At 52.8% G+C, this 16,505-nt stretch overlaps 8 protein-coding genes across 8 annotated transcripts; 4 read left to right on the forward strand and 4 right to left on the reverse strand.

The window, feature by feature from the left end:
- On the forward strand, positions 1-1,696 carry BD324DRAFT_277379 (Cullin binding-domain-containing protein). The gene is made up of 7 exons (XM_022012359.1): positions 1-118; positions 155-309; positions 346-454; positions 489-565; positions 621-721; positions 786-1,156; positions 1,195-1,696. The coding sequence occupies exons 2-7, from the start codon at positions 253-255 to the stop codon at positions 1,254-1,256; spliced, it is 777 nt and encodes a 258-aa protein (XP_021867844.1). The 5' UTR covers positions 1-118; positions 155-252; the 3' UTR covers positions 1,257-1,696.
- A 1-nt stretch (position 1,697) lies between these two features.
- BD324DRAFT_277212 (acyl-CoA N-acyltransferase) lies at positions 1,698-2,445 on the forward strand. The gene has a single exon (XM_022012358.1). The coding sequence runs from the start codon at positions 1,739-1,741 to the stop codon at positions 2,321-2,323; it is 585 nt and encodes a 194-aa protein (XP_021867845.1). The 5' UTR covers positions 1,698-1,738; the 3' UTR covers positions 2,324-2,445.
- BD324DRAFT_654106 (hypothetical protein) lies at positions 2,335-4,319 on the reverse strand (the record flags this gene model as incomplete). The annotated part of the gene is made up of 3 exons (XM_022018749.1): positions 2,335-3,585; positions 3,624-4,119; positions 4,225-4,319. The coding sequence occupies 3 exons, from the start codon at positions 4,317-4,319 to the stop codon at positions 2,335-2,337; spliced, it is 1,842 nt and encodes a 613-aa protein (XP_021867846.1).
- A 545-nt stretch (positions 4,320-4,864) lies between these two features.
- BD324DRAFT_639646 (putative heat shock protein HSP60) lies at positions 4,865-6,966 on the forward strand. Its single transcript, XM_022017258.1, has 5 exons — positions 4,865-5,004; positions 5,043-5,190; positions 5,243-5,944; positions 5,984-6,157; positions 6,198-6,966. Coding segments are annotated over exons 1-5 (1,788 nt in total). The 5' UTR covers positions 4,865-5,002; the 3' UTR covers positions 6,960-6,966.
- On the reverse strand, positions 6,967-8,053 carry BD324DRAFT_639652 (putative ER to Golgi transport-related protein). Its single transcript, XM_022017259.1, has 6 exons — positions 7,948-8,053; positions 7,811-7,886; positions 7,672-7,754; positions 7,398-7,591; positions 7,069-7,282; positions 6,967-7,029 (listed from the first exon to the last, which is right to left on the reverse strand). The coding sequence occupies exons 1-6, from the start codon at positions 7,996-7,998 to the stop codon at positions 7,000-7,002; spliced, it is 648 nt and encodes a 215-aa protein (XP_021867848.1). The 5' UTR covers positions 7,999-8,053; the 3' UTR covers positions 6,967-6,999.
- Position 8,054: 1 nt separating this feature from the next.
- On the reverse strand, positions 8,055-11,838 carry BD324DRAFT_639653 (hypothetical protein). The gene is made up of 6 exons (XM_022017260.1): positions 10,337-11,838; positions 10,094-10,300; positions 9,859-10,055; positions 9,255-9,824; positions 8,746-9,217; positions 8,055-8,685 (listed from the first exon to the last, which is right to left on the reverse strand). Exons 1-6 carry the CDS (start codon positions 11,454-11,456, stop codon positions 8,342-8,344), a joined length of 2,910 nt encoding a protein of 969 aa, XP_021867849.1. The 5' UTR covers positions 11,457-11,838; the 3' UTR covers positions 8,055-8,341.
- Positions 11,839-11,961: 123 nt separating this feature from the next.
- BD324DRAFT_639655 (putative SNF1A/AMP-activated protein kinase) lies at positions 11,962-14,545 on the reverse strand. Its single transcript, XM_022017261.1, has 9 exons — positions 14,285-14,545; positions 14,095-14,236; positions 13,958-14,054; positions 13,819-13,919; positions 13,650-13,781; positions 13,494-13,612; positions 13,023-13,457; positions 12,373-12,986; positions 11,962-12,307 (listed from the first exon to the last, which is right to left on the reverse strand). Exons 1-9 carry the CDS (start codon positions 14,439-14,441, stop codon positions 12,065-12,067), a joined length of 2,040 nt encoding a protein of 679 aa, XP_021867850.1. The 5' UTR covers positions 14,442-14,545; the 3' UTR covers positions 11,962-12,064.
- A 96-nt stretch (positions 14,546-14,641) lies between these two features.
- BD324DRAFT_595715 (5'-AMP-activated protein kinase beta subunit, interation domain-domain-containing protein) lies at positions 14,642-16,417 on the forward strand. The gene is made up of 4 exons (XM_022013850.1): positions 14,642-15,525; positions 15,565-15,785; positions 15,825-16,183; positions 16,221-16,417. Exons 1-4 carry the CDS (start codon positions 14,768-14,770, stop codon positions 16,323-16,325), a joined length of 1,443 nt encoding a protein of 480 aa, XP_021867851.1. The 5' UTR covers positions 14,642-14,767; the 3' UTR covers positions 16,326-16,417.
- Positions 16,418-16,505: the final 88 nt, after the last annotated feature.

Here is a 16,505-nt window from a genome sequence, read left to right on the forward strand (position 1 = left end):
TCACCAGCGACACTGTGTCCACTTCTGTTAGGCGGTCTATCGATCCATCCGTTACATGTCTACGATTGTATACGCTCTCATCGCGATCGTTGTAGTCTGGCTTCTTCTTCCCACTATGGCAAGTGATTCCACTTTGACGTCGCTGATCTCCCAGTCTCGGCTCGGTGGGACCAAGTCGAAAGATGCGGGGCTCATCTCGGAGATTCGAGAGATTACAGGAGCAACGTGAGGAACATGACGTGAGGTGGTCTGATGAGCAGCTTGGCCGATGCTCAGAAACTCGTGAAGAAGCACAGGACGGTAGAGGGAGTGAGTATACCTAACGCGATTCGAGCTAATACCCAGGCCATTGAAGCTTTCTACTCTGATCCTTCGATGCAACGGCATGCGACGACGACGAAAGAAGACAAGACGAAGGAGAAGAAACTGGGTGATGTCTGGGAGAAGTTTAAGGGTGAGCGAGTGTATTCCTACGATGCTGAAGATAGATCCATCCGATCCCAAATTGATCAAGATTGACGGGACGATGCAATTATGTGAGGAGCTAGATATTGATCCGTCAACAGTGAGTTGGAAACTTTCTCAACCTCAAGGAGTCGTTCAACTCATCTGGCTTTCAGGACTCGGTCCTGTTTTGTCTCGCTGCGGATCTGGGATCAAAAGTCACGGGAGAATGGGAGAAAGGTCCATGGGTTTCAGGATGGTCATCCATGCCTGGCAAGTGAGCCGACTGACCCGACCGCCTTAACTTTTTTCTTATACAATTGCTGAGAACCCAACGCTAGTATCGATTCGATTGAAGGGATGAAAGCTCGACTCCCAGCGCTTCGAGAAAAGCTCAATACTGAGCCTGCATACTTTAAAAAAGTTTACATGCACACGTTCGACCTGGTCAAAGCTCCAGGAGCTCGAACGTTGGCCCTCGATACAGCTATCGACATGTGGACATTGTTCATACCTCCCGCTCTGCAAGCTTCTCCTTCGGCACTCTCACACCTCCCTTCATCCACTACATCCCTCTTCTCAATGCAAGATTTTGAATCTTGGATCGAATTTCAACGTCAACGGGGCAAAGCAGTATCAAAAGATACCTGGACATTGTTCATTGACTTCGTCCGAACCATTGATGCGGATTTCAAAGATTACGACGAGGAAGGTGAGTGTGGAACGAACAACGTTCCGAGTTGACAATAGCGGCCTGGCCATCGACAATTGACGACTTTGTGGAGCATGTGAGAGCATCACGAAAGGCATAGATTTCACATGTATTGCATCTAGATGATGCTGGTATGCAGATTACCGGCCCCGCCCCCTGTCACGGACACGGGTGAAGCGAAGCGGCGAGTGTCGTGGTGTGAGCGTTCACGAAGCCGGAAGGGGTGTGTGATGCCAGCGAAGGGGCAGGGCAACCTACAGGGTAGGACATGTGCGGGCCACCGTGGGATAACCGCACAGCGATGATCCCTCAGGGGTGGTCATTGCTATCTCGCTCTTGGTCGAGGTCATAGTGCATTTGCGAGGACAGATTCACACAAGTCTTTCGCTCAGCTGAAAGCGAGAAAACGTACAAGTACGGTCGGATATGAAGCTAGGAGGGCTATGCCGAGGAGACAGATCTTCTTTCTAGTGCTGTACCTGACGACTCTCGACTCGACATCCTTAAGTCCGTGAGAGCGGGCGGGCCGTCGAGTCGGACATTTTCCGAAAACTGATCATTCGAACCTATACACACCTGACCATGTCCATTCTCACGTTGAATGAAGGACTCGCCGTTCGGCAGTTCAAGCAAGGAGATGCAGAGGCTCTTGTCAAATACCTGAACGACTCTGAAGTGTTACACAACCTTACCAACCGCATTCCTCAACCTTACACACAAGCTGCTGCCGAGTGGTGGGTCAATCACTGTATTGACAAGTCTTCCTGGCTCGAATCAGGTCCTTGGCCAACAAGGGAGAATGCTGAGTCGGCTCCTTTACATCATGTCATCACCTTGAATGACCAAGTGATCGGCTCGATCGCTCTCGAAATGCAGGACGATGTCTATTGTCGAACAGCTACCCTTGGATACTGGCTCGCTCGACCGTACTGGGGTCAAGGCATCATGACTCGAGTCGCGGGCCCATACGTTGAATGGGCCTTCGCGACCTTTGGAAGGATATGGCGTATAGAAGCGAGCGTCTTCGATGGGAATGAAGGGAGTGTGAGAGTATTGGAGAGAGCAGGATTCAAATTTGAAGGTCGAAAACGAGGATCAGTCTGGAAACATGGCAAGATACGAGACGACCTAATACATGGCATAGTCAGAGACAAAGAACTAGCATAATAAGAACACCTTCAAGGCTCTTCAGCATCTTCGAACATGCTCGTATTCCCAGGACTGTAGCGTAGAGAGGAAGGACAGGCGATCTTTCGAGCGGCTTCGTCTAAGGCGTCAAGGGCGCTCTGACTGCTATCGGCTTTGGCAAGGTTTGGCGGTCTAGATAGCAGCTTGTAGGCTAGTTGGACGGTGGCTTCGTGAACCGACCGATGAGATTCCTCGGAGGATAGGAAGGACGGTGCCGAGGTGCATGATTGTCTTTGATCGTTTGTTGGATCCCACGAATTGGGCAGTGGCAAGGGGTCCGATGATGGGGACGGCGAGAGCAATACTGATGACGAAGCAGAGGCAGGTAAAGAGCATCGAGCTTGCGATCGGGCGTGAGCTGGTAGAGGCATTCGGAGTGGCAGGTCGTCGTCGTTGTCATCATCATGAATGTCATCAACGTAGTCCGGTACATTCTTCCCCGCCATGTCCTCCTCCTCCACGGGCAGCTTTACAGTTTTCACCCGGTCCGAAGCCAAAGACTCAGGATATCGATCCGATACCATCGCTTCGACAAGGTCAATATCGGACGACTGGTCGTAAGACTCTCCGTCAGATTCGTCCTCTGGTCGTTGAGAACTCGACGGTGTCACAATGTCAAGGTCAAAGGACGACCGACTCTGAGTGTGTGTCAAGCGTTGCCGCGAGGGGTCACGAACGGTTTGAGGAGTCGAGGGTGAGGGTAAGGGTAGAGCTGCACGCGATGATACAGGCGAAGATGTCCGTGGTCCAGTCGAAGGCTTGGTAGGCGTTTCCAGATCCGAGGTGCGGATCGAATGGAACAGCTGAGAGCAAGCCAAAGGCGATGGTTCCAGGGTAGATATCGGCGATGGGAGCCATGATCCAAGCGGGATGCTCTCCTTTGGCTTGTTAAGGGGCTTCTTATCCTGCGCCTCAAATACGTCGAGGAGACTCGCTGACCAGTCCTCGCCTTCATCTGCTAGCTTCAGCTTTGAGAAATGTCTGAGCTGATCGGACAGTCGCTTCTCGGATCGTGAGGTGGTGGGCACAGGCTGTGGCAACAGGAAAGGATCCGAGTGGGATTCTGGTATACTGGCTGATCGGTATTCGAGACGAGACTCCACTCTGCTCAACGTCTCGGCTTGCCGATTCCTCGCCGCTGTGATGAGCAATAGATCATGCTCTGACAATCCTTGCCGCCTGAGTTCCTCCAGCCATACAGGTGGTAGGTCTTCGAGGGTCGGTGAGACGTGCAAGTCGTGCTGCGGGTCAGACAGAAGCTACAGGCCTATATGCTCACCTCAACATTAAATGGTAGACCTATACCGTCATCGCCTAGATCCTCATCGTCTTCCCGTAAGCTCAATTTGGTCATGGTAGGAGCTCTACTACGAATGGCGGTGCTATCCGACGCGGCTCGCTTGACAACGCTCCCCATGCGACCTAACCCTCTACCGAGTCCAGCTAGAAGCTGTCCACTGGACCGTTTCTTACCTAAGGAGGAGGAACCTCGAGACGCAGCGACGTTCGGCCCGGAGCCTCGTCGGCCATGTTCATTCGCCAGAGGAGATGGAGAGACCGGGGCAAAAATGGGCTTGGTTGGTGTCGTCATGGATCGGATAGACGTTCCAGTCCGCATAATTGCAGGTGAATGCGGTGCTATGATGGTATTGGTGGAATTGAGCGTTGACGTAGACCCGGAATAGTGCGAGTGAGCGTAAGGTGAAGCAGCAGTGGCGGATCGGGTCGGCTTGGCCGGGGACAGGTTGGTATAAGTGGTGTAGACACGAGGTGTACTGAGAAAGCAGAGTCAGCGGAAAGATCAATTTTACTTGCCCTCTTTTTGTCTCTGAGCCTTTGTGTGCGTATGTAACGTCGATCCCTCCTCGATCACAACTTACAAATGCTTCTTCTCGCTAGCTTGTAGCCCGAGAGCGTTCTCACCGAATTCTCCAGGCGGTAGTTTAGGCAGGTCTTTGTCTCGCTGCGAAGACATGATCAATGAGCTGGACCGAGGCGGAGTCAAAGGGATGAGTCAAGCAAGGAGATAGTGAAGCGTGCGAATATGAGCAGCTTCTCAAAGGGAGTGCGGTATGCGAGAGCCAAGTGATAATAGCTGAGATACGTTTGCTCGTGGTCGAGACTAGAGAAAAGAGAGAGAGAGAGAGACACAGAGATAGACAGAGGGACAAAGGGGATGAGGATTGAGGATGATTGAATTGAATTCAATTCTATGCTGGCCTGGCCTGTGTTCAGGGTCAACAGTGTTCCCTTCCCTTCTTGCTGCGCGACACACAGACCACCGCGTCGTTTGGAATCATCATAGTACAATGGTCAGTGAGAGGACGCGTCTCATCAGTCGCTCGGCTTGACGATCTTCTGATGAGTATCATGGAATGCGATCCATCATGCGTGTGTCCATCATGTGCTCGAACGTAGCAGCAACCGAGCAACGCTGCTCGTCTTTCTCTTGTCCAACAGTGGACAACCTCCCTCCGAGGTTCTACCTGCCATTCCATCTCCGCTGCACGGATCATCCCGTCTCTTTAAATCGGTTCCCCTTCATGTCCAGTGGGATACGGGGCCAGCAGCTGGAAATTTTGGTTGTTGAAGAACGATCCACGTTCAAAAAGTTCCAACTTCTGGGAATCATAGGTTGAAGATCCATCTTCGTGCATCATGTAAGTCGCAGAGATTGTCACCCTTCACTGACACTTAGGTCTCGCCCACCTGTTCTCGGGGTCAACTTTGGCCAATCCTACGCTTCCATCGCTGTTATCGACAAGGAAGGTCATCCTCTGTGTATTGCCAATGAAGAAGGAGAGAGACAGATCGCCTGTGCGATCTCGTACGCTGGAGAGGAGGTGGTCAGTCTGTCCTCCGCATTTGATTGGATTCACACTGACACTCCTCTCACAGTACATCGGAAACGGTGCCAAACCGCACTTGGTGAAAAATGGCAAAAACACCATCATGGGATTCCGAAACCTCCTAGGTCACACTTACGACGAGGTCGACCATACGGCCATTCTCACTGCTCCTCTGATTCCTGACTCCAAGACTCCAGCCTACACCGTGGACGTTCTTTTACCTCCTACCAAGGCTCCGACCCCCGCTCCGCGTTCAGCTGCTCCTTCTGGAACAGCGACGCCCAACCCTGGAGCCAACGAGCCGGTCCCATCTACAAAGACGTTGACAGTCCCCGAAGTCACTTCTCTCTTCCTCTCCACCCTCCTTGGATCCGCTACCGACTTTCTCGGTGTCAAACCGACTCAGTGTGTCATTTCAGCCCCTACATGGTTCACCCCAGCTCAGCAGGAGGCCTTGAAAGCGGCGGCGGAAGACGCAGGAATGCAGGTCTTGCAAGTGCTCGATGAGGCTGCGGCTGTGTTGGTCGGATACCGTGTAGGACTGAGCGAAGAGCGAAAGGAGCGAGGCTTGTTGGGTCAGCCCGAAGAAGGTTCTGCAGGGGAAGAGGAAAAGCGAGACAAACGGGTCGTCGTGCTGGACATGGGCGAGACGAGTCTGAGCGTTAGCGTGGTTCAAGTGTCAGAGGGTGAATACACTGTGCTCGGTCGCGGACGAGACGACAAGCTTGGTGGAAGAGAGTTTGACGACTTGGTGAGCTTTTTCCATTACGACTGCCACTGACACACACAGCTCCTAAAACACTTTGCCAAAGAATTCAGCAAAAAGACAAAGGTCGACCTTGACCTGCCGTGTGGAGAGAACGCATCGGCCGTTGACAAGCGAGCCGAGGCAAAGCTGAGATTGGCAGTCGAGCACACGAAGCGATCACTGTCAGCTTCAAGTGGTGCTGCAACTTGCGCAGTGGTATGTGCTTTCCTCCTTGAGCATCCCTTAACCCTTCCAGGAATCCCTCAAGGACGGAATGGATCTGTCCACCGCCATCAACAGATTGCGTTTCGACGGTCTTGCGTCTGGTGTTTACAGCAAGATTGGCCAAAAACTCGTCTCCGTCGTCGAGTCAGCATCTCTCGATCTCAGCCAGATCGACGAGGTGCTCCTTGCCGGTTCCTCTACCCTCTTCCCTGGTCTTCAATCTCACCTCGCTCTCCTTCTCCCGCCCACAACACCCGTCACTGCCGCCATTGACCCATCTCAGGTCATCGCGATCGGATGCGCCCTCACAGCACTGCATCTCTCAGAACTAGAAGACGGTCTCAAGGTCGACGATGTCCTTGCTCTCGCTAAGGAGCCAGTTGTCTGCACATCCGCTCCTATCGGTCTCGTTGTTCCCGGCTCAGAAGAGTTGATCAAAATCATCTCAGCGGGTGCTCCCTTACCTGTCAGACGGCGTGTCGCCATTCCGGTCGAGCAGGGAGCTTCGCAGGTCGGCTTTGAGCTCTGGGAAGGCAAGGATGAAGTCAAGGTGGAAAAGGTGGAGAAAGCACCCGTGGAAAAGGATGAGGATGACGAAGATGATGATTACGAGGAAGAGGATGAGGAGGCAAAGACTGCCATTACCGTCAAGACCAAGGCGCTCGGCGGACTTCAGGTCGACCTCAAGAACGGAGGCAATGTCATCTTGGAGATCATTGTGCAACGAGGAGGTGACATCGAGGCGAGAGCTTGGGAAGAGGGTCGAGAGAGCGAGGCAGACAAGCTCGCATAGATACATTTTATTGCATATGCATAGGCATAGGGGCGCAAGATCACCGTAGTTTCTTATCTTCAAAGTATGTCTGGAGATGTCAGCTCTTGAGAAGATGATTGAGACCCACCCTTAGATACCTCATTTGCCCGAAAGCCGCTCCCACCAAGACAACAATCTGAATGATGCTCCACCAAACGGCTCGACTGTTGGTTTTCTCACTTGCGTCCCGGAAGGTAGCTTCGACTTCGCGCATGTACTTTTGTTCCAATTGGATCTCTTTGACTTTGGTGTTGAGGTCCCTGATCTTCGTAGCGAGAGTCGTGACGTGGGAGACGTCGTCGCTGGGAAAGAGAGGTATGTGTCAGCCTGAACCAAGTTTGCTCAAGTTGGAGCTCCAACTACACCCCGCCCCCCACGCGGGCTGTCGGATGGAAGGGCTTGCTCGACCACACCCACCTCATATCCTTCTTTGAGCTTCCCACATTGATGTCCAAGTACATCTTGATGTGTTCTGATCCACCTATCCAGCTCCCACTCGATACATTGCTATGTAGGCAAATCTCATGATCGCCCGAATCATGCGACGTGAACGTGAATTTGCCTTCAGGTGGTCCACGGGTATTGACAACGTTGTGACCTGAGGCGAGTTCCTACGTGGAGCGGGCGAACGAGCGAGCGAGCGTCAGCTTGCCAGACTGACTCTCTCATGAGCTTCATCACTCCACCGCACCTGCACTTCCACTTGAATACCCATGCCTTCCTTTCCTCCCCATTCTTTCCTCTCCTCATTCCAGACCAGGGCGCGATAATGGCCTAAAAGGTGCATCTCAATATCTTATACCTTCGCTTATAGAGGCAATTGACCCCACCCTCAACGATAGTATCTGAAGGCAGCTCTTCCAAGAAACATCGCTTCTCGTGTGATTCAAAGTAAAAATGGAGCGCCTGGTATACAATACAGCCTCGTCAGCAAAATTGATAGCATGGACGACCTGTGGAGACTCACACTTGCTACATTTAACACTGCTAATAGTGCAAGTGTTGGATGTAGGCGCATTTTGGAGTATGACAGAGTCGAAGCACAGAAAGACAACAATGAAAGACAGTTCGGTGACAGACAGACAGCATTTCGCGTGGAACGTCTCGTCTCGTCGAAAAAATCCGTGGCGATGAAAGGTGGCACGGCACGACGGGTTGTAGGTCTCTCGCTGCATCGCCCAAGCCATATGCATCAACTATGTAGATGCCCGCTCAAACCCTCCCGTTTCTGTCTACCTCCCGATCGTACTCCTCACAGACAGCCTGCAGCATCAAATTTCATCAATCGTTAAAAACAGGATCATCGTGTACAAAGTCTTCTCCCCAGATCAGTGCCATCGCTCCCTCTTGGGAGTTCATAACTATCCCATCCTCGCGGGACTAACCAAGACATCCCCACTCCCCATCCTTCGATGAGCAGATCGTGTACTGCTCTGTACCGACGCGACTGAACCTTGCCTTTGTCGTATATGTGGACTGACAGCAGACACAGCCCCATTCGCACTATGCTGTTGAGTCATGGCGTGATCCGTGCTACTCCCCTTGCGTGACATGGCTTCGGCCTCTAGCTTTTCCTGATAGGCATCGTAGGCATAGGTCACCGGCTTGATATAAGCCTCGTCGGCGAGAAGCGATTCCGACGATGCGGAAGAAGCAGACTTTTTGGTGGTCGATAGGCCGAACATGTCATTAGGGTCAAAGGTGGCTGGAGAGCGGGTCAGTTGGTCGCGGTCTCAAAGCCTCTCAGAGCTCTCTCAGCGCTCACAATCTGGGTCCGCCGCTTGAGCCCTTCGCTTACCCAAAGCTTTGCGGCTGGGTTGACTTGGTGCCTCGCTATCATCCTGCCCATCGTCATGCGTACTGCCAGTCCCTGACCGTGAGGGATTACTGGAGTGGCCTTGAAGACTGGAATGACCCTGTTGCGAATTAGGTACGCTTGACAGCCCATCACGAGCGAAAGGATTGGGTAAGGGTCTTCGACTTTTACCCATGCCAAGAGGGGAGGCGCGACCAGGCGAATTGGTTATTCTAGGCAGACGGTCCGGCGAAGGCGTTCGTGAACGGTTCTCGAGGGATCTGGCGGCCGGGATCGGAGCTGGTAATGGTGAGGGGCCACGTCGAGGAGATGCAGTAGGCATAGCATGGTCCGGCGCGGGAAGACGAGCATGTGGTGCAGGCGATGGAGATCGCGAAGATGATGCAGTAGTTCCCGGCTTGAGCATATCGTCCATCATTGACTGGAACGTCAGCTCAGCCTTGACGGTCTTCACTCACCGTCCTCTGCATCCTTGTATCTTTCTTGCTCCTCTCCCTCACCTCTCTCATCTCTCTCTCATCCCTGGCCATGCGCTCCAGGTCGTCGTGCTGCTTCAGAGCGTCTCCCAAGGCATTATGAGCATCCAGCAAGCTTGACAAGGCGTCCTCCTCAATGGTCGACCCGCGAGCCTGGTCGTCCGACCCGTCCATGCGGGCGTGGATAAGGACTCTCTCACGCGATTGACCCGCCTCCGCTTGCGCCCATCCGATTTGGCCGGTGAGACTCTCATGAGCGAGGAAGCATTTGCGGTAAAACTCGTGAATCAAAGGTTTGTGTTCCAGTTCGTCAGGTCGAGTGAAGACCAACGCCTCCGCCAACACCCTTGCGGACTCCCTCGCGGCGGTGCACTCCTCTAGCAGTCGTCGCAGATCCTCGCCATGGTCCGGCAAAGCTGCGTAACCCGGCCCACGATTATGCGGCTGCCGTATCGGCACAGGGGGAGGCACAGAGTTGGCGTCAGGGGGTCGTGTCGGCTCGTAAAAGGTATCTGGGGCAAAGGCCTGATGATCGGCCGGAAGAGGGATGCCCTGAATGTCAGCTTCAGTGCGAACCTTTACCCACGAAGTCTGCATCCTGAGGCATCTTGACCTTCTTCCATAACTCGACTAGCGCCTCACTATTCTGACCATAATTGTAGGTCAAATCGGCAATCACGTCGGTCATGACTTTGCGGGTGGAAAGTGAGACGAGTGGTTTGTTGGGAGGTGACATGAGGATGGTATCAAGAGGAACGAGGAACTTTTTGCTCGAAGCGTACGCTGATCGTCAACGACCTGGTCAGTGGCGTCTGACTTACTTTGAAAGGCCTTGTTCGTATTTTGCATCATGATCAACCAAAGATGGGTAGCAGCTCTACGTTCCGCTTCGTTCCCATGTTTGAATTGCTTGCGCAGGGCGTGAGCTGCTTCTTTGGAAACACTGTCCGTTTGAGTCGAATGATTGATCCGCTCGCAAATCTCAAACGAGGTGGAAAAGGGAGGATCGGGGTGAGAGCATAGCATTTCTGGCGTCAGTGGTAGTTGCGATCGTACCGACTCACGGATAGCGGTCGTGACATTGTCCGCTGTGGAGATGGTCGTATCCTTGTCACCGCCTCCTCCTACTCGGCCAAATAGCATTCCCCTTGAGCGATGCTCGTCATGACCGTGAGAGCTGGGAGCATCCTGAAAGTTTTCCACGAATCTCGACCCTTCATCCGGCGTCATGGGCCGACTTCTATCCTTGCGCTCCCTCTCCCAAAGATTGGACATGCCCCAGAACTTTTTCTTCTCCTTGCCATGGACCTCATCGGGTGTAGGCGCCTCGATCCGTATCGACGCAATCTGTTCCTCCAAAGGCGCTTGAGCAAAAGGAGGAGAGAACGGATGTGCCTGGGGAAAGGGCGCGTCGGTCATCTCGGGGGAGCTGTAGGCATTGTTGGCGAGGGGAGAGCGCATCACGGGAGGCGGAGCAGGATAATTAGCGTGTTCATGATCTGATCGTTGCGAGTTTGACCCCGCAGAATACCCTCTATCTCTATTTCTCGTGTTCGGAGATTGGAATTGCTCCATGGGCTCAACACCATGTTGACCGTGAGAGGTCGAGTATGAGGATTGAGACGGAGCATAAGGTCGAGTGGGAGTGGAAGATCTAGGGAGTGTATGTTGTTGAGGTGATGGAGGTCTGGCACCTGGAGGCAAGTATAGACCTTGCGGAGGAGATCCGACCCATGATCCTTCCTCTTGCGGAGATATGCGTTGAGATGCGAGCCATTGATCTCGACGAGAATCTCGTTCCTGCTCCTGAGCATGGGCTTGCATCTGTTGGATCTCCAGCAAGGATGGAGCGGTATGCGAATTCGGCATGGATCTGTCTTTGCCTTTCCCAGTTGGACGGTTGGTACCCAAGTCGACCGGGAATGGGGTCACACCATGTTTCGGTCGCGAATCGAGGAAGCCATGGTTTATCATATGATGACCATCCCTATCCGGTAAGAACGGATTTCCAATGGATCGTTTGGGGGCATGATTGGATTGTGGCGGGGCTGTTGCCAGTGAAGGTTGTTGAGACGGTTGAAGAGGCGGCGGTGGTGGACTCGAATAATGATTAGTAGGCGGTGGAGAAGGAGGCGGTGGTGGGAGAGGATCGATCCCTGGTTTGCTCTTGAACAAGCGCTTCATGGCGTCGAGTGGTGTGTGGAGACGGCGAGGGGAAATTAGCCTCGCCCCTTCTCCACTTCACAAGACGCCAGCACTTCAAGAAGAGCGGTCGTCGCTGCACCCAGTGTATCGACGACGACGAGATGTCGCCAAAAAGTGAGTTTGAACGGCACCAAAGTGATGTGATAAAAGCATCCAAAGGAGGCGCCCGAGGCTCAATTTTTAGTTAATGTTATTATTATTATCGAGGTATGTTCCAAAGGGCGTATACTCGGTGGTCCCGGGAATCGCAGCTGGCAGATGTACGCGTTGGCGATGATTGTACAGCAGTCCAAGCAGCAGCAGCAGCAGCAGCAGCAGCTGGCTGTCCTCTTTGAACTGGTTGTTTCAGCGCTGCGAAAAGGAGCAGAGGGCGTTTCGTTGCCGCCAGGAAGATCGTCGTTTGGTGGGGAGTGTGGGTGGCAGAGAGAGGGAGAGCGAGGGTGGCCACCTGAAAATGCTGTGCCGGAGGGAGGGGCGTCAGGGTGAAAAGAAGAAAATTATTTCAGTGTCAGCTAATAAACTTGCATATACCATATTCAACGACGACCAACTGCATGTACAACATTTACATATATATATGCTACATTCTATCCACTGGCCAACTCTGCAATCAGCTGACAGGCCATCTCTAAGAAGTGGAATGGACCAGACACTCCACCAATCGTAGCGCCTCCATCTACACCCGGTTTCCTGACACCACCACCTCCGTTGGTCGCACCCACAGTGTCATACTCATCGGCAGACTCGCCAACGTTGTAGTACCCTATATTTCTAAAATCCACCAAGTAATTGGCAGCATCTACTCGGTAGAGCTGCAGATCCATGCGAACCTGTGTCTTGGTGATGAGCTTTGGATGTCTTGGCATTTTTCTCTCCCTCTCTCTCGATCGCTCACCATAATATCTCCGTACTGCGCTCGCGTCTCCACCAAGTACAGCCCCTGCGCAGCCTTATCCTGAACCGAAGCTTCCTTCTTCCCTGGGGGACGTTTGCCCATCACAGGCGCCACACCGTCGTGCTCTTCTGTCCATTGCTCAATGGCATTGATCACATCCTCGGGATAGCCGCCAGGTGGAGGCAGACCCACTTCAGGCATCGCGATGCCTTCTTTGCGTCTCCATTGCATACCCAACGAGTTGAGGACCTTGTAAATCTCTAGCATGACCTCCATCGGCGGAGATCTCGACCGAATGCCAAAGTGCCATTTAGGTCGAGCGATAGGCTTGGTACGCGGTGGAGGGTCAAGCAATGCGCGAGCGGCTCGTTCGGCCAATTCTTGCTGATGTTTGTCGTCCGTCTGAGGTGTGCTGTGACCTGGCAGACTGGTATCAAGCACGCCGAAATGTGCGTTGGGGATGTCTTGAATGTCTTGTTCTACATCCTCTTCCCAGTCCATTTCTTCGGGACCCGGCTGAACCATGGGCGGTGGAATGTTGGTGTTCCACGCCGGCGGAGAAGAAGCCATGAAGTCTGCCATTGCAGTGTTCTCATCGTCATCCATGGTCAGGGCTGAATCATCAGCACGAGAAATGATCTGGTACTCACAATCTTTCAGGATCCGTCGATGGTCCCTGACCAGTTGATACGCCACCTTGACCTGATTATCACCATCCTTCTGAAGCGCATCCCAAACCATGGCTTCGGTATACGTTGTTATCTTCTCCAACAGCGCTGAGACAATTTCCGGATCAATGATGCCGAGGTCCTCTGAGAACACCAGACCCTTCTCCTCTGCCACACGTTTCGGATCCGCCTCGCCTTCGTTGATCAACAACAAGGTTTGCATATCGTCCATGGGCAGAGTCGGCCAGCGATCCAGTTCCGGCAGTGGATTGAGATATCGAGGGAGATTATGTTGGAAGAAGGGCATGGAGCGAATCTCACTGATAGTCGCCCTCTTGAGGGGATCGACCGTTAGCATCCGCCTCAGCAGGTGCCGAGCTTCATCTGAGACATGGCTTGGAACGTGGAATTGACCGCCTCGGATATCAGCTCAAATTCGGTGGACCCGCTCACTTTCAATCTTCTTAAACAACATGGGAATGTTCTCGTCGTCGAATGGAAGCTTGCCGCAGAGCAGTACATACATGATGACCCCTGCACTCCAGACGTCGATCTCAGGTCCAGAGTAGAGTCTGTCGTCAGCAAGGGGAAGAGCTACTAGGAACTCACTTTCCAGAGATGACTTCCGGTGCGGCGTAGTTTGGACTTCCGCATGAAGTCTTGAGAAAGTCTCCATCCGTCATCAGGTTTGACAGTCCGAAGTCGCCGATTTTGATATTGTTCCGAGCGTCGAGAAAGAGGCTAGGATGTCAGTACGCGGACCGGCTAGTTGGCTCACTTTTCAGGCTTCAGATCACGATGAACGATATGATGTCGGTGACAGTATTCTATAGCACCGATCATCTGCTGGAAGAACCGTCTTGCTTCGTCCTCAGCCATCTGGTATATTAGCCCAAAACCCCCTCCACGGAACCTACTCCTCCTTTGCCCTTGTCCACAATGTACGTGAACAGCTCTTCACCGGCATACTCCATGACCATGACTACATCAGTCGGGGTGGTAATGACTTCGTATCTGATCCGATCAGGTCCAGTCCTCTTTGTGCGGGGCTCACAGCTTGATGATATGAGGATGCCTCAGGACTTTGAGATACTGGATTTCTCTCTTCACCCTCGCATTCATATCTGGCGTAGTGATCTTGGCTCGGTTGATAAATTTGAGCGCTACTTCGTGACTGGTCACCATGTGTGTAGCGACTGAGCTCATTGATCAGTCTAGATTCTCGTTGGCTATCCATGACTCACGCTTGACTTTGCCAAATGACCCCGTGCCGAGAGTCTTGCCCATCTGATACAGACCTATCCTCTGCTTTTGCCGCGGCCTATCTCCATGATGGGACGATGATCCACTCGCTCGAGCTTTTGTACCTCCTGGCAACGGAGGTGCTGGTCTCGTCGCCATTGTGAAGCGAAAGGTCGGATGGCTTGTGTGCTCTGTGATTCCCAGACGTGGATTGAAATGGGAGGATTGTATGTGAGGCCAAAATCCCCGGCGACGTGGGGTGAGTGCACTGGCGTGTGTCAAGTTGGGAAAATTACTCAAAGTGGCAAAAAAGTTCAGATCATTGAGGGTCTCCCCTCCCCCCTTTGCTCTCCTCGTCGTCCTCCTCCTTCTGTCTGCTATAACCCTCTCTCAATTGCCATTTCGGCACGACCTGGACTCTTTCAGTGCGACCTTCCTTCTCCTACGTCTCTACGACCACGACCTCGCCTCGACCTCCTGACACCATGGGCAACACTCCCTCTGCTCAAGCGTCACCAGCTCGAGCGACAGGAGGAAACGGACAGAAAGCAATCTCTCCTCAACTAGGTCAATCAGATACCGTCCCGAATCCCAATCGACCCAATCTACGCTTACCTCTTCCTCAACGAACGAGTCAAATATCTACACCGAATGATTCGAATCCTGCTTCACCGTCCGGTGGTGCCAGAGGGAATTCGCCTAGACGGCGTAAATCTCTCGAACTACCGGATCTCAACAAGCTGAGCTTTACCCCTGCTGTCCCTGCGGCTCCTGTCCATACTATGGCCACAGCTACGGGCCCCACATCCCAGGGTAAGCGTGTAGAGCCAGATGGAGGATCTCCATCTCGTCGTTGGAAAATGGGTCTGGGTCCTCGGAAATCCGGTCTAGGAGCCATGACCAGGATTGACGCATCACCACGCGCTGTCTCTGGATCAAAGGACGACTCTTATTTTCCCAATGATGCAGACCGGGGGCGCACTCGTGCAGTCGAGCCTATAGCTATCCCTGGTCGTAAAGAAATGTCTCAATCACCAGGTGGGACTCCACCCAAACCTCCTCCTCCGACCGTCGCCCCCTCCCCGCCCACACATCGTCCAATGGACCCCCTCGCGCCAACAGAGGAAGGAGAAGCTGACGGATCGGTTTCTGTACCTGTGCGCTGGGAGGGAAGCGGAAAGCAAGTCTCAGTGATTTGCGATTTTGCAGACAACTGGAAGAAGCGGATTAAGCTCAACAAAGTGTAAGTGATTTTTCCCCCCGTTCATGACTGATCTTTCAGTGATGGGGTATTTGAAACCATTTTACGTGTTCCACCGGGACAGTATCGACTGAAATTTCTGGTGGACGACTCCTGGCGATGCTCCAAAAACATCCCCACAGCTACAGATAATGACGGAACTTTGGTCAACTGGCTCGAGGTTGAAGCCCCAAAGACTGAAGACGAATCCAGAGCAGAATGGGCCATGGACTCGAAGCCACCAGCGCCAAAGCACGAAGATAGTGAGTATTGCATTGACTCCCTTGGCTGACCTTATTCAGTCGATGACTCGCAATGGACATCTACGATCCCAGCTCCTCTCTTCCTCTATCAATACTTGGAGGAATTACCCTCTACTATGAGCGCAGAACAATGGTCTCAACACTACCGTGATGTTCCCCATCTTACGGCCGTACCTCAGCCGCCTATGCTTCCCAGAGTCCTCGAGAAAGTCATCGTCAATTCTGATGCGAGGAAACAATTGTCAGACGAGGTGTTGCCTGGATCCGCGACACCTGCTGGTACAGATGATAATTCCATCTTGGCCATTCCTAATCATGTCATCCTGAATCACCTCACGGCGAGTGCCATCAAGCATGGCACACTGGGTGTGGGCACCACGACGAGGTACAGGAAAAAAGTGAGCGTGAACCTCCAGCGGATGTACTGACCTCCAGTTTATCACGACAATGTATTTCAAGCCCACACTTCAGGATCTCATGGAAGGCAACCCTGGCGTGCAGAATGTACCAGAGAGATCAGAGACCACTACTGAAGCTTGATAAGACTTTGGCACGCATAGAAAGCCGTAGAGAGTGTAGAGTGTATCCCATGTTGTAGCCTATACGAATGTGACATGAATTTTATACGTCCACCGGCGACCCCGGTGGAATTCACTGAAAACGCGAATCGCTCATTCTCTACCTCTCTTCTACATCCTGCGAAACATCATGAGTCCCCGT

The sequence above is a fragment of the Kockovaella imperatae genome (assembly GCF_002102565.1).
Source record: "Kockovaella imperatae strain NRRL Y-17943 chromosome Unknown BD324scaffold_20, whole genome shotgun sequence".
Lineage (NCBI taxonomy): Eukaryota > Fungi > Basidiomycota > Tremellomycetes > Tremellales > Cuniculitremaceae > Kockovaella > Kockovaella imperatae.

Coding starts and splice junctions, on each gene's coding strand:
- BD324DRAFT_639652 (XM_022017259.1), bottom strand. CDS start 7,998: ATGCGCCTACATCCAACACTTGCACTATTAGCAGTGTTAAATGTAGCA. Junction 7,755..7,810: donor TTCAGATACTATCGTTGAGG/GTGGGGTCAATT, acceptor TGCACCTTTTAG/GCCATTATCGCGCCCTGGTC. Junction 7,030..7,068: donor GGCAAATGAGGTATCTAAGG/GTGGGTCTCAAT, acceptor TGACATCTCCAG/ACATACTTTGAAGATAAGAA.
- BD324DRAFT_277379 (XM_022012359.1), top strand. CDS start 253: ATGAGCAGCTTGGCCGATGCTCAGAAACTCGTGAAGAAGCACAGGACG. Junction 455..488: donor TGTCTGGGAGAAGTTTAAGG/GTGAGCGAGTGT, acceptor TGCTGAAGATAG/ATCCATCCGATCCCAAATTG. Junction 1,157..1,194: donor CAAAGATTACGACGAGGAAG/GTGAGTGTGGAA, acceptor AGTTGACAATAG/CGGCCTGGCCATCGACAATT.
- BD324DRAFT_595715 (XM_022013850.1), top strand. CDS start 14,768: ATGGGCAACACTCCCTCTGCTCAAGCGTCACCAGCTCGAGCGACAGGA. Junction 15,786..15,824: donor AGCGCCAAAGCACGAAGATA/GTGAGTATTGCA, acceptor GACCTTATTCAG/TCGATGACTCGCAATGGACA. Junction 16,184..16,220: donor CGACGAGGTACAGGAAAAAA/GTGAGCGTGAAC, acceptor ACTGACCTCCAG/TTTATCACGACAATGTATTT.
- BD324DRAFT_277212 (XM_022012358.1), top strand. CDS start 1,739: ATGTCCATTCTCACGTTGAATGAAGGACTCGCCGTTCGGCAGTTCAAG.
- BD324DRAFT_639653 (XM_022017260.1), bottom strand. CDS start 11,456: ATGAAGCGCTTGTTCAAGAGCAAACCAGGGATCGATCCTCTCCCACCA. Junction 10,301..10,336: donor CAATGTCACGACCGCTATCC/GTGAGTCGGTAC, acceptor CACTGACGCCAG/AAATGCTATGCTCTCACCCC. Junction 9,825..9,858: donor TGCCTCAGGATGCAGACTTC/GTGGGTAAAGGT, acceptor GCTGACATTCAG/GGCATCCCTCTTCCGGCCGA.
- BD324DRAFT_639655 (XM_022017261.1), bottom strand. CDS start 14,441: ATGGCGACGAGACCAGCACCTCCGTTGCCAGGAGGTACAAAAGCTCGA. Junction 13,920..13,957: donor TGGACAAGGGCAAAGGAGGA/GTAGGTTCCGTG, acceptor CTAATATACCAG/ATGGCTGAGGACGAAGCAAG. Junction 12,987..13,022: donor TCGACGGATCCTGAAAGATT/GTGAGTACCAGA, acceptor CTGATGATTCAG/CCCTGACCATGGATGACGAT.
- BD324DRAFT_639646 (XM_022017258.1), top strand. Junction 5,945..5,983: donor GAAGAGAGTTTGACGACTTG/GTGAGCTTTTTC, acceptor TGACACACACAG/CTCCTAAAACACTTTGCCAA. Junction 6,158..6,197: donor GTGCTGCAACTTGCGCAGTG/GTATGTGCTTTC, acceptor TAACCCTTCCAG/GAATCCCTCAAGGACGGAAT.